Source organism: Pomacea canaliculata, linkage group LG11 (genome assembly GCF_003073045.1).
Source record: "Pomacea canaliculata isolate SZHN2017 linkage group LG11, ASM307304v1, whole genome shotgun sequence".
Classification (NCBI taxonomy): domain Eukaryota; kingdom Metazoa; phylum Mollusca; class Gastropoda; order Architaenioglossa; family Ampullariidae; genus Pomacea; species Pomacea canaliculata.
In genome coordinates, this window is record NC_037600.1 from 19807619 (window position 1) to 19822368 (window position 14750).

General features: G+C 37.8%; 1 protein-coding gene across 1 annotated transcript; it reads left to right on the forward strand.

The window, feature by feature from the left end:
- Positions 1-1856: 1856 nt before the first annotated feature.
- On the forward strand, positions 1857-14070 carry LOC112576210. Its single transcript, XM_025258503.1, is given in 7 exon segments — positions 1857-2205; positions 9044-9182; positions 10096-10241; positions 10243-10282; positions 10623-10726; positions 11445-11563; positions 13593-14070. Coding segments are annotated over 6 exon segments (774 nt in total). The 5' UTR covers positions 1857-2205; positions 9044-9070; the 3' UTR covers positions 13846-14070.
- Positions 14071-14750: the final 680 nt, after the last annotated feature.

The following is a 14750-nucleotide window of genomic DNA, read 5'->3' on the forward strand; positions in this document are numbered from 1 at the left end:
CACAGAGAAAATGTAAGGACCTGTGTGAGAATTTGAAAGGACCGCATGGCAAATAAAAGGACTTAAAAGGCCTTTTGGCGAAAATTCAATATAAAAGGACTTAAAAGGACCTTGCAAGGACCTGGGAACCCTGTATTACTAAAAGGGGGCGTTGGTCGCCTCCTGCGACACCTGTTATTCGCTGGACTAGTTTTATGTCCTCCGGCCCCGCCGTGCGTGAATCGCGGGTTCGAGTTTCACCGCCCTCGACTGGCCACCCGTGTTGACTGGGACAGCGATACAGCCGTGCCCGATGTGGCGACAGCTTGACTAGTCCGCGGCTGGTTTTCCCCACCCTCGGCCCAACTCAAAACTTTACCCTAACAAAGTAACTAAACATACTAAACACACTAAACACCCTAAAAGTAGAAAAGAGATTTTCTACAATGTGAATGTGGGTAGTATAACTATAAGCAAATATGTGTATGTAGGTGTGTGTGGGGTATGTATTCAAGCAGATATGAGGCTGTGTGTGTGGTGTTGGTGGTGGGTTAAACATGTATATATAAGCAAATGCAAGTGTGCAGCGAGGGAAAGGGGGGTATTTTATATATATATATGCAGATACTTGTGTGTGTGTGTGTGAATTATTTATATATAGGCAGGCATGAGTATGTGTGTCTGTTGGGGGTATTAGATATAGATACATAAGCAGATATGAGACTGTGTAGGAGGATTATCTTATTTACATATGGTTAAGTAGGTGTGTGTGTCAGGAGGAATTAGATAAATATATGTGCGGATATGAGTATGTGTTTAAGGGAGGTTACATGTGTATATATGTATAAAAGCAGAGACTAGTGTATGTGCATGGGGGGCTACATATATGTATATAAGCAGATATAAGTAAGAATATCTGTGTTTACGTAAGAATGAAAGAGAGGGGCAGAAACATATCCCCTCCAAAACTCTTCGCTTGTTTACATGTGTTTATATATTTTGATTTATTTGATTACATGTGCAGTGATGCGAATTGCATTAAAGGGCTAGAAGAAGGAAGGAACAAGTATATACACAAAATCATTTCCTTTATCATTTCAACTGCTAAATAGTAAGTGAAAGGTGTGTGTGTGTGAAGGGTATGGTCCTAGATGTAGGAAACTAGGATTTTTTTAATCAAGTCATGCATTCTTTTACGATGTACCACTTTGTTTTGTAACTTAGCAGACTTATAATTAACCTCTGGTATTAATAATGCTTGTCATTGGTCAATGACATTATATTTTGTGTGTTTGAATCACCATGTTCTTCATTTGTCTTTCCACTCAGGGCACTTCTATGTGCCAACCCACATGAAGGTATTCACCGTTTGCGTGTTGACTCCTCATACATCAGCGCTAAACCCGTTTAAACCTCTTTTCCGGTCTACATGCATACGCTGTTTTGACTATGTACCTGCAGTGTACGTCTACCCCACTTTTCAATCCAGCACTGTCTCCGTTATCTTGAAGGGGAAACGATGCACCTGATCGTCAGGAGACGTGTGCCTCCCGCAAACACAGTGTTGTGCAACAAAGCGGGGTAGACCTACCCTCCAATTTCATTCGCTCCTTGATGCTTTTTATGACGATACAACTGTGCAGCCGCGGGCGGGGTGGTGCGAGCATAGCCGAAGAAACAGAGCATGACGGACTGCCTTCAGTAAAATGTTAACCTTTAATACACCCGCTATTAAATCCGCCCAAAAGGAGGAATGAATAGTAACATGTTATTGAAAAGGTCGTTGTTGTTCCTGCTTATGTAGGAGGGGGAGGGTGTTGCCACTAAGCGTTATTAACTGGTACCGGTCAAGGTATGAATAAACTGGAGCGTGGTCGAGGCTGGGGATACAAAGAATTTGTTTGCTTAGATAAAAGAATAGACTGGCCATGCCGTGCTCGACTTGCATACCGCCTCTGACGAAAGTGGCGATCAGCATCTGTCAAGTTCTTTCAAACGACTGACACTGAGGCTAAATGCACCAACAGCCGATAGCGCAGTGAAAGAGAGACTACTCAAGACAAAGTTCCGCGGTGTGTTCCAGTTCTCTGCCCTTTAATACGAGTGACAGCGAAGACAACTTCCGGGTGGACACTTCCTATGTTCTAGAATGTTCCATTACAGCCTATATAAAAGGAAAGTTCCCATTGACTGAAGTATTCATCGTTTTGATCTTTGAGTGAAAAGGTAAGACACGTTTATGTGCCACGATTTTCTTCTGTAGAAAGTTTATACCATCGTATTGTAGTTGTAGCGGTTTAGAATTATAAAAGTGTTGTAATACAAACATGTACAAACCCCGTTAGCAGTCGAAAAAAAAAAGGACGCACAAAAGCTTCAAATATCATTCATTAATCACTGTCTATCTGTATTTCATGATTATTCATCTTCAACTGTCTGCAAAACGTGTTTATATTAATTAACAATGCCAGTTTCGATGAATAGCATTGCTTAGCTTTCTGAGCTAAAGATTAAAAAGATATTCTTGTGGATTTTTACTGATAGTAGCTGTTATTGAATAATAACCGGAAGCTTTTATACTTACCGCGAATTACGGACTATTGAGCGCACCTGTATGTAAGCCGCACTCACAAAATAAAAAAAATCTCTACTTGTTTTTACAAATAAGCCACACTGGTTTATAAGCCGCAAATATCTTCAACTTGAAAGCTGCATCGTAATCATTTGGTCTCCTTTTTTGGCATGATGGTGTATCTTTCAGCAGCTGACTTAAATGCTTCAATTATTATATGCGGCTTTAATTTTAAAATATGAACATTTAACACACAATGCCAATAATAAACACTGTAACATGGACCGCATCGAAAAATCAAACGGAATCTGAAAAATCCGAATTTGCGGTAGTTTAAATTACTGTAAATTGTACAGGACCAGAGATTATTTTGTCCATCTTCCATTTGATATTTTAAGCAGTAAATGATGGAATAATGCTAAAATTAAGGAAGAGAGCTCTGTTATTGGAGAGAAGCTTCCCCAATAGCCTAGAGACTCAGGTCCCATACTGGCCTTACATGGGCGGCAACCATGGACTAAACTGGCGCTCGATACTGGAACTATTCCTGAAGTTCTAAGTCTATTAGAAGCAATATTAGCAAGCATTTGGAGCCATACAGGATTCGATATTGCCAAAATATTGGTAAAATGTTGGCTCAACATGGCCTGGTGAAATAAATAGCTGATTTTATTGCTCCATACTTCAGATGAACAGACTAAGGAGACTACAAAATTCATTGTAAATTATTGGTGGAGTTAGCAAAACCAAAATTAAAACAAAGCACAAAAGAAACAAACGAAAATACACCAAACCTAAAATAAATTAAAGAAAATATTTCTGCAGTCAATTTTATATGCAATAATTTATTTTGACTATATTATCATAGAAAAAAACTGTTGAAGCCCTGTGTCTCTTGAGGATTAGCAAGAAATAAATTACTAAACATAAAAATGGAATAAATCTCATAATCTGCTGTAATAATGGGCATAACAGTTGGTTATACAACACTTGGAAGACGTTTACTCATGAGGACATTAACTGATGTAGCAAATTCAACTAAATACTTTGAGTCCACGCCTTGACCTTTGATTCTGATTCCCAGTTATGCATAGTTTAGTTGGGTTAGTGCCGCGGTTCTCCCGACGTACTTACAAGGGGGGCGCGAATGTGGTCATTTTTAAAAAATTTCTTATACCGGTATTTCTTATACCGGGCCACAACAATACTTGCGGATCCGGTTTGTCAGCCCACCCTTCAGTTTGGCTCATGTGGTTCTCATATCCTTTGCCTCGCTTTCTTCTGTAATCTTCCAATTACCATCTTCCTATTTTTCCGATAAGCAATGCAACTCTTTTCAAATGTGTTTTACCTAGCTAAACGATTGCATTTAGTCTCTTTTCACTTAAAAATTTTTTTTAAAGTAAAAAATGTTGAATATTGTGGCAAAGGATACGCGGCTCAGTTTGTAGGGACATATTTGTCTGGCCCTGACTCAAAGAGCTATAGGTCTTGCAGCAGCGTTTAAAGCTATGAAGTATTTTTTTTAAGTTAACGAGCTGGGAATACTGTGGTAATTAAAAAAATATAGTTAATTAAATGTTGCTCCATATGCACTGATTCTTTGAGGAACTGTTGTTAGTGCATATGCTTTGAGTGGCAGTTACTATTTGTCTCCAAGAATACAAGAACTCCATGATAAGTGTTGCAATGTTCCTGAGTTTTACGAAAAACGCAGACACTGGCCCCGGGAAACTAGGCCTGTAGTGGACAGTCGTGGTTTAGCTCCTGATACCCACACCACATAATCTTTCAGGGGAATACTATGCACTATAATCAATTTAGCTACACATGTCACTATCTGTTTTTGAGCTTACAAGGCTGTTTCGAGGCTGTATTAACTGGCAGGTCTTTTTCGACACGTGCCCCGGTCTTGATCTAGTCAACACTATCTCCTAATAACTCCTCTTTGTTTTAGAATACTTCATCCCTTCAAAGCAGTTTGTACTTTACCCTAACAAAAATCGTGGGTGACCAAGAGATTTAAAAGAGTTGTGACTAAAGAGTTTTTCACCATCAGACTATAACAAAACAGCTCAACAGTGCCTCTTTCTTCTCAGGAAACTTAAGTCTTTTTGTGTTTCCCAAAGATTTTTTCCCATCTTTTCTACAAATCTGATTGAAAGTTCTTCTCGTCTATATGCTACTAGGACAACTGACCAGTCTAGGACAATAACAGGGCGTGAATTTGTGCACAGTGGCTCGAATATTATTATGATGGCCCATAGTTACCTTCAGACTTTTTAATATCAGAAGGCATTGTCAAACACCACCACAGTTAAAACGGGAGGAAATGGATGTCCCATCCAGAGAGTTTTGCCAGGTCCCATTATCCCACTTAAATGAAAAACCAAGAGTAGGAGAATCCTTTATTTCATTAGAAATGCGATTTTTGAATATTGAATGAATTGTAGTTGGATGCGGGTCTGATTTCAGTCTGGTGGTGATTCGTGTGGTGAGTATGAATGCGCGCTGGTGCTGTTGGTTGCTGATTCTGTGCTATACGGTTTTTGATATAACTGTGTGAGCTATTTTCCTAATTACCCTCTGAGAAAAAAATGTGTGTGTCTATCTAAAGATTTATAACATATCTGGCTATTATCCAAAAGGTATACCTTTGTATCCCAATATGTTTATCCTATGCATATACGTCTATATCATTTCTTTGCTTAGTAATTACATCTAATGTTAATGGAAACTCAGCATCCTCAAAACTAAATGTTCTAAATATTCAACATATTTAGTACCTTGTTCAGTATTTTTATATATTGGATAAAGAATACACCATAGATACATCAATATAGATTAAAAAAAACATTTATCGTCATATCAGTTTTTTATATTAAGAACTGCAAATTTATTACAAATATTCGGAAAAAAAGTCGATAACTTCGACATTTCTATACCACCTCATGCAAAGTCAGTTGTTCGTTTTGCTTAACGGTCCTGTGTACCACAACGAGAGGGCTTGGCACAAATTTGAATGAAACCTGAACCAGACAGGGCGTACACGCGATTTGTAGTCTGAACTTTTAGTAAACTTTAAATGTATTGAACGCATTTGATTTATTTACTAAAAAATCAGAGGTACAAAAGATACAGACCAGTGTTAGCAGACGATGAACGCCATTGGAAGGCTCCAGAGTTGAGGTACACAGAATTGAGAAGTTTATTTTATTTCAAATCAAATCGGGGAGACCCAAGACAGAAATTTTTCTTTTGCTCACAAGGGCAGGCATACATACACAGACATTTAACACACACAGTTATAATTTTTCTTTCAAATGTTGGCGTGGTAACTGGTATTGGTAGAATTTATATGTCTGTTATGACCTGGGCGTTTGTTTCTAGTTTATTTCTGTCTTCCCACACCTTCCTTCTGAGATTTGTTGCATTAAAGCCGCACGGCTGACAGTAGCTGCCATGACTGTGCTTCGTCGTGACTTTGCTCACGGACGCCGACGGGTGCACATGGGGTACAGGTTGTACCAGAGCAAAAAAAAAAAACAACAAAAAACCACCAAACAAACAAACAAAAAAACAACACCAACAACAACAACAACACAAGTAAAAAACAAACAAAAAACCCAAGCAAACAAACCACAAAACAAAACAGACGAGCGCCCGCGTTACGGTACCCAGCGCAGACTGGCTCGATCTTCGCACTGTAATATTTTCAACAACCTTGTTGAAGTATGACAATAGGCTCTCATGAAATAGTTTTTACATATCAGTATTTCTGAAAAGGATATAACAGGATATAGGATATAATTTTCTTGCATATTTGTGTGTTTATGGAGATGCCGTCCTGAAAAGGTGCGCTCGCTTGCATATATGAAAAGCGCTTTGAGTCTGGTTGATGCTCGAAAAAGGCGCTATAGAAATCGCTATTCTCCTCTTCCTCCTCTTCTTAGTACTTTAGGAAACTCCGTTGGTCGAGTATAAGTAATTAATCATTATATATTAACCTTTCTCAGCTTCTTATATTATGTTCAGCAGTTGACACTTAACGAATCAACCATATACTAGACTCCTTTTGCTTACTTATTGGGAAATACATTCATACAAAGTTTCTCCATAGGATTCTTTCATGATTACTTAAGAAGATACATATAAATTCCAGCTTACTAAAACAACAACAAAAATATGTTCAAATTTGTATTCTTAGTTATCATATATATCATATTTTATGTAAAGTTTGCACTTTGCAAGTTATGGAAGACTAAACATCCTTGCTTGTATTTATTACATTTAGTCCCAATTTGGGAAAATCCGATTTCGTAGAATATCACTTCATGCTGAAGAGTGGTCGTGGGGAATATACATTTAAGAGTTTTCAGTTTATTGAGTGCTTTATCAAATTTGTAATTAGTTAACAATAAATTTATCTTTTATCGTTTCAGGTTGGTGTAGGCGGGTTTTGTATGTAAAAAAATCCAGTTGAACGTTAATAGTCTACTTCGTGGGCTATAAGTTCTCTTATAATGAGGCATAGGCCTACTTTGGAAAAACATTATAGTAGAATAAATATATTATCTATATATGACATATTTTAATATTAAATAATAATAACATCTAAGCCTTTTAATCAATAAAAGTGCAATTTTTTAAAACTAAATACTTAAATAAATGCTTAGTAAAATTCTCAGACTCAGTATTTTAATTTTTTATGGTATCAACATGATCTAGAAAGATATAAGCAGAGCTGCTTACAACACAACTGTGGTGGATAGCGTGTGACGTTTGGCCTGCGATTATTTGTCAGAAGCGTGTGCATAGTTCCAGTGGAACATTTGACATGGGTATTCAGTTGGCCATTCATGAAAGCTTCAGGTAAGTCGGTGCAGTACATTGTAAAATCATATTTAAACCGCCCTGAACTGAAATAGAGATCCCTGTAGTAGTGTTTGTGACGAGGGATCTGTACACTCACATCCTGGAACATATCCTCACAAGCTATTTCCTAGAGTCCGTCGCTATGCTGGCCGTTTCCAGCTAGAACCTCGAAGAAGGCGCTTAAACTCCAGAGGAGTTTCAAGTAAAGAAGTGGATGAGGACAGTTTTGCTTTTCTTAGAGCAATAAATTATTATTTTACATATCCACATTTTTAACATCTTTTGCGCGTAGAGATTGGGAGAAATGGTTGACTCAAGATGTTTCATGCTTCCGGCTCAAAAGGACTTATTGAAAGCGCTGAGTAACGCTCATATTAATTTACATAATATAATTATCACAGCGCAGTTGAGATTTAGCGACAAGGCGTGCTTAACCCTTTAGTTCATCTCATTGTCCAACACATCTTTTTAGACCCTCATCAAACAGTTTCTAACTCAGCAATTTAATCAGCAAAGTTTATAGTTTGTTTGAAGCCAACAGTAATAATACAAATAATCCTGATAAAAAGTAAGGTGCAGTCCCAAATAAATTTGAAGACGAAACTGATCTTTGTTTTCGCTAATGACTTCAAGCCTATCCTTTAGAGTCAAGCATAATGTCTCTGTCTGCTTCCCTCAAACCAGTTCCATGCATTGTCTGTCATTGTGCAGAAAGATGCTATATATGAAGACACATACCTCTGTCTCTCCCCTTTACCACTGAGGTTTTAATCCACCATGTGATGACTCGGTAACTCACAAATGCTAAATATCAGTCGCACCTCGTTGACACCGGCTTTGCATAACCTTGTATTGTATTCATTGGAGAAAACTTATTTAGCAAACTACTGGTGTTATGTATAATATATTCACCTTCATGAAACTGAAGCGCACGTTTAGAGACAATGGATATTGAGGTCTTCCTAAGGGTGATATTAAAAACCCTTCTAATATCGTTGAACGTGTGGCTTTGTTTATATATATATTTTTTCATTGCAAGACAAAGCCATATATTTCACATATTTTCTCCTAAGAGGAGCCTTTACAACAGAGAACATTCGACTAGTCAAGTTTCTGTGAAACCTATCATTAATGTCTACAAAGATTTAAAAATAATTTAATACATGTTTTTTTACTTGTCAAAATGAGACGCAGAAATATGATGCACCGTTCAATTACATGTAAAACTCCAAGATATAGCGTGGAAGTATTTTAACAAAGTGAAAAAAATGTAACCGTTATTACAGCTTGTTTAAGAGCAATTTGGATGACATCAATAGTCATTGTCTGACTAGCTGACATTTAGCACTTTAGGAATAGACAAGGAGTAAAAGTATCTTAAGTAACTTTTCAAATGTTGAACAGATTGGATGGTACCTATGAACTAAATAGCTTGGTTTCTGTTGTTTAGATAAAGTCGAAGTTAAAAAAGATGTGGTCGCAGCCCCCTTCTCCTTTCTAGACGTTGTAACAGTCTTGTGGGAATATGGTGCTCTCCTATTGTTGACATAATACTCTTTCAACTTGTTTAAAAACTTATATTTGTTTTACTAGAAATAATCTCTCCTATGTGTGCAGGTGTGAAGGTTTTATTGGATTTTAAAGATGGTAAAGGAAAAGGTAAAAAAACACAATGAAAATGTGTTGGCCGCTCTTCGACCAGGAGACCTGGTATCATTCAAACGTAAGATTTATTCACATTGGGGAGTGTATGTTGGTAAGTAGTCCATTAAAATTGTGTGATTTCTTATGACTTTGCTAGTTACATATATTGAACGGTATCAATAAAATTACTCGAATTACATCTCATTTCTACATTGAAGCAGATTTATATCTTTTAACATTCTTTGATGATTTGTTAGTCATCTAAAAATTAAGGTGTGTTTTACTGCTACCGTATTGAATCATTTAATATAGATTACGGTTATAAGCCTTTGCAACTGCTGTACAGGTGAAGTCAAAGTTGAAGGAGATGCTCTTTCAGCCTGCAATGGGTGTCCACAAGTGTACACTATCGCCTGCTCACTTCAATGTCTTCTTGAAGAATATCTTATGAGAATGCCTCCATGCTGTTATTTTAATCTGAAGTTGTGATATTAGGTTATTTCTTCCTGTACCATTGTATTTTAAACCAATAATTTATGTTTCCCTCCTTCCTTCCCCAACATCGGTTATGGGCATGAGCTATTGTTTTTGTTATTGTCCTCGATGGACACACAGGTTTTGTGGTTGTGAAAGGTCACTCTCATTAAGTCTTCGAAAAGATGTAGACCAATAAATGGAATGAAAGGCACCTTTCAGAAATAGTCCGCATGATTCACGAAAACAAGATTAATATGCCATGTTTCCACCATATTAACATGTTTACACCGAAATAATCATTACACTCTTTATGTGCAAACGTATAATTCTTTAAACCAACAAATGAACAAGAAATATGAAAAAATGAAAAATATAAGAAAAATGTCCGCTAAATTATCACGTGGTTATTAATAACGCATCTAATCTCTGATGTTAACCCATTTATCTAGTGAGAGAAAGAAGAAGAAAGAGAAATAGAGAGAAAGAGGAAGAAAATAAAACTAAGACAAAATGAAACTTGATCCGTTTCTAACATATTTTATTCCTAGGAAACGAAGAGGTGATTCATCTAAGAGGAAATCACGATTGCAAAGTCAGTGAGCAGATTTTTTTAAAGCTTCTCGCCAGCATGATGGGGAAGATTTTCAGCAAGGTTTCCATCTGCAAGGAGAAATTTATGGACGTTGCTGGCGAGGACAAAGCGAAGTGCAGGAACTACTTGGACAGAGAAGCTAAGTAAGTTGTCTATCGCTGAATTCATATAAATGTGAAACACCCTCACCAGCTGTTCATTCCCAAAAGTAGTGTTGCAAAAATAGGATAACAAGATGGATAATGTAAGTTCAACGGGTTGGTGTACCGTGCACACCTCTTTCCTAGGTGAATAGATCTGGAAAATATATTCTGAAGCTTTAAACATACTATATTAATCATTCATCCCTTAATTAACAATTATATTGTAAAAGTCATCAAGAGACACAACTCGTTCAATGTTTCCCAAAGACAAAATAACCTTACAAAAGTTGCGAGGTTGTGAACACTTTTCTAGTCAGTCTGTGATTCGTCCCTTGACTAGTACCTGTCGTTGGGGAAGAGCAGGTAGACGCGGCAGTTGACAGCCCCCGCCATTCAAGCCTATTTTGGGCGATAGCTATCAGGACTACCAGTCCAGTCTTCAGCGTACGTAAGGCAATTCGCTAATTACATTTTCCCGAAGAAAACTTATGTAAGGACCCTACTTTAGCTTTTTGATTGGCCATTTGGCCTACAGGACCTAATCTCATATCCAGATAGAATTTCTGCTGCTTCTGAGCTTCTGCTACGCTTCAATAAAAGGTTGTCTGCTTGCTTTGAAGATTTTCCATACAGCATTTTGGGGTGTAGCCAAACACCATCACCAACGAAGAACTCCACCGAAGAACTGAAACCGAGTCCATCACCACGCAGGTTCAACGAAGGCGTTGGCGATGGATTGGACATGTGCTCCGCCAGCAGACAGCAGACCTCTCCACAGTCGCCCTACGATGGACTCCAGACGGCCGAAGAAAACGGCGCCCAAAGGAAACTTGGAGTAAGAACAGTGGAAAGGGAGATGAAAGGAAAGGGCTGGACATGGGGTCACCTAGAGCGGGTTTCAGCCGATCGACATCGGTGGCGGACTCTGGTTGAGGCCTTGTGTGCAACCTGATGCACGAAGAGGAATAGATAGATTGATTTTGGGGTGTAATAAGCAACTGATCAGTATTAGCGACTCATCATTTGCATACGAGATTACGCCACGTGAGTCAGATGGCCAATTAGAAGGCTTTTAATATTTTCCCTGCATAATATTCCTTTTAGAAAAAAATCACTTCCAGTCAAGCCCTATCCGTTGTTGTTGTGGCGATCTTGAATGCAGATATCTGTTTGGATCTGCATTGGAGAGGATGGCGACCAAGTACTTGAAATAGCTTTCCTGTTCGAGCCATACCCCGGGAAACAACTGCAGCCAAGGGAATATAGACCCATTGCCTTGTCGTAAGTATAAGAGAAGAAAATGGCTAAGAAATTAAACCCCTACAGATAAATTATGATGCCAATATTTCATCAGGGGGAAGACCTTCCATGGCGAAAGTACCGACCAGGGTCCGGTGCCTACATGTTCGCAACCAGATGAACTATTGGCTGTGGTGTACGTAAGGAGGATGATAGGCACAACCATGTGTATAAGCCTAGAGACAGGACTTGATATTCTCGAAGTAAAAGCACTATTCCGCCTTTCCTAATCCCTTTCCTAAACAGCTCTTGTGTACTTACTGACTTTAACAGGTGTGCTTAAATACCCTAAGTTCCATGTGATTTATCATCTGATAATTTCAAACATTTTAAATTCTTTACTTCCTCTGAACTTTAGCATTACCTTCAAAGATGCAAGGACCTACACAGCCTGTCCTCGACAACCTTCCTTTATCACCTGCTAGTGCATCTTGCAAATGTCTTTCTCTCTTTTTGTCTTAGTTTTAACTTTATCTGGGTGTCCGGCTGCTTTACTCTCCCGTGGAGAAAAGAAGTCGGGGTGATAATCCCAAAGATTGGCAAGAATTCTTCTGACGTATAATATTAAATATTGGACTCTGGACATCGTAGCATATCCTCTGTGTTATTTTCGTAAGCATGAAGAAAACACTCTACATCATCTAATCCGCTCCGAAATATTTATTAATGAAACATTTGTTCACTAAAGCTTATTCTATGTGTGGTTTTGATTTGGAGAAGGCATACGACACTTTCTGGAAGCAGGCTACTCTGCTGGATCTTAAAGCTCTTAGCCTTAGGAATCTTATGTCACTTTTTAAAAGTAAAAGGTTTATAACATTGTGTTGGGACAGGGCTGAATTCCTTACTACATACCTTACTGGATGCTGTCTGCATCCAGGCTAGATTTTTTTCTGTCTCGTTTTCAGTGATGCCTCAACAGTATGCAGAAGCGAATGACAAAACGATTTAAATTAAACTAGCAGTTCTTTTTGGAGGAAAGAATTTGTTCATTGCAGACCGGGTAGGATACAATTGGACATGATTTTCTAAAAGGCAAATCCACTCATCTTTTCTCTTGTTGTCAGTGACACTTCACTATGAATTCTATTTTACTCCATGTTACAACCTCAAGCAGTTTTGCCAACAGTATTTTTTTGGTAGATCAGTTTTTATCGTTGTTTCATCCTTCCCACCAGCAGTCATTGTTTCACTTTTTGAAACCTCTATTTTCAGATGAAAGTTTTTGATTATTCTAGGGTATTGCGTTTGATTAAACAGACTGCTTTCACTTTTTGTCTTTTGCACGATTCATGGTATTCTGTCCTTCTAGACAGCTTGGAGGGTGGCCGACACCCCGGTGGCCAAATAACGAACTGACTTACGACCGTCAAAGAATGGTCTGGTCCACCTGCTGATTATCGCTCAGAATAGGCGAGAGTGGTGGGCCCTGTCATTTTTTGCATCTGTCAATGTGATCCCCACAACCTCAGGTGTCGTCCAAGGGACGACTAACTGATGTTTTGCTGGTTTATTTCTTTTATTGAACTGCCATTTGATTGCATTTGTATAACATTCATGAGCATTTCTTTAGATTTGACTTTGGCGACAGAAGCGAAAATTTTGGAACTTACCGAATAGGTCTAAGATCATTAATATTGTAAGACCAAAAGGAATGGTCTATCAGAAAACGGCTAATTTTACGACAGTTTGAAAGCGTGCCTCTTATGATTTCCTTTTTTACCCGTTTCCACATTTCATGAGTAAGTGTGGAGAAAGTAAATTTAGCAAAGTTTTCTGACCTGAAAAACATATCTTCACGATCAGTTCCTTTTAGAATATGTAAAGTAAAAGTATTGATGATAAGAAAGAAGATGGTTGCAGGGGTGGCTGAATGATTTAAAAATTGATTAATATTATATTTCGGTTTCACGTAGCTATTGTCAGTTTAAGTTCACTGTGGAAGAATCATTATGTTACTTACAATTTACCCATTAACATTGTCACTAAATGAAGTGAACCTTGTGATCAGATGCTATGATCCCGACGAGATTGTGAGGAGGGCCGAATCCAAGCTGGGGGAAATGGGCTATCATGTATGTGAGAAGAATTGTGAGCATTTCGCCACCTGGTGCCGCTACGGAGTAGCATGGAGTGATCAAGTGTCTCAGGGTTATTGTTTTTGCACACTTGGGATTTCTTTTATTGTTTTTATATGTTTTATTTTAACGATATATTTCGCAATATATTATGGATGGCCATTAATGGGGAAATGGATATTCTAACTCCAGAGGGCACACTCTTGAATACTTTTTACTGTTGATTCTGAAGGGTGTTGGAGAAGAGTCTAAGGAAGCGAGAAAGCGCACCACCATTTAAATTGCTTGACAACATTAGTGAGAGCTGTGACAGCTGTTTTCTGTATAAACGTCAGGTCACAAGACAAAACCAAAATGGCTGAAAGTTATTTTTCTAATCCTGTTGTCAATTCGCTTCATATTATAATAAAAGTGGACATATCATACTAATTCTTTGTTATCATTTATCGTGAATTGCTATTTTTACAAATTCTTTTGAAAACAGTTATTAAAATAATGCAAATGTATGTGATGATGACAAAAAACTTTCATGTTGACAAAAAACTTTCATGTTGACAAAAAACTTTCATGTTGACAAAAAACTTTCATGTTAACATTGGATGCTTGAACTGCACTACATCAACAAAGACAGCAGTAGGAACAAGAATAAGTAAAGTAAAAATAAAAAGAATAACAAACAAAATAAAAACACAAGAAGTTAAAGTATTTAAGATCAAGCAAAGAAGAGACCCTCATGCTGCTTTGTAGAAAGCATCTTGGGTCAAGAATATGAAAGCGACCTTTCCATTATTTTGAGCAGAATGTACACTAATCTAAACGTTTTAAAAGTTATTGACATGAACACACAGACTAACTGCCAATGGAAGCATATCTATCTATTCCTCTTCGTGCATCAGGTTGCACATAAGGCCTCAATCAGAGTCTGGGCTGATTTTTACTCGATATTTTTACTTGAATTTCCACTACAATAAACGAGCAAGAGAGCACGAAGGAAATATTGTTGGAATGCTCTAGTTTCTACGAGAAATAAAATATTTGTAACAAGAACCTGTTTAAAAATCTTATTTTGAAAACTTTACCAACGTTAATCC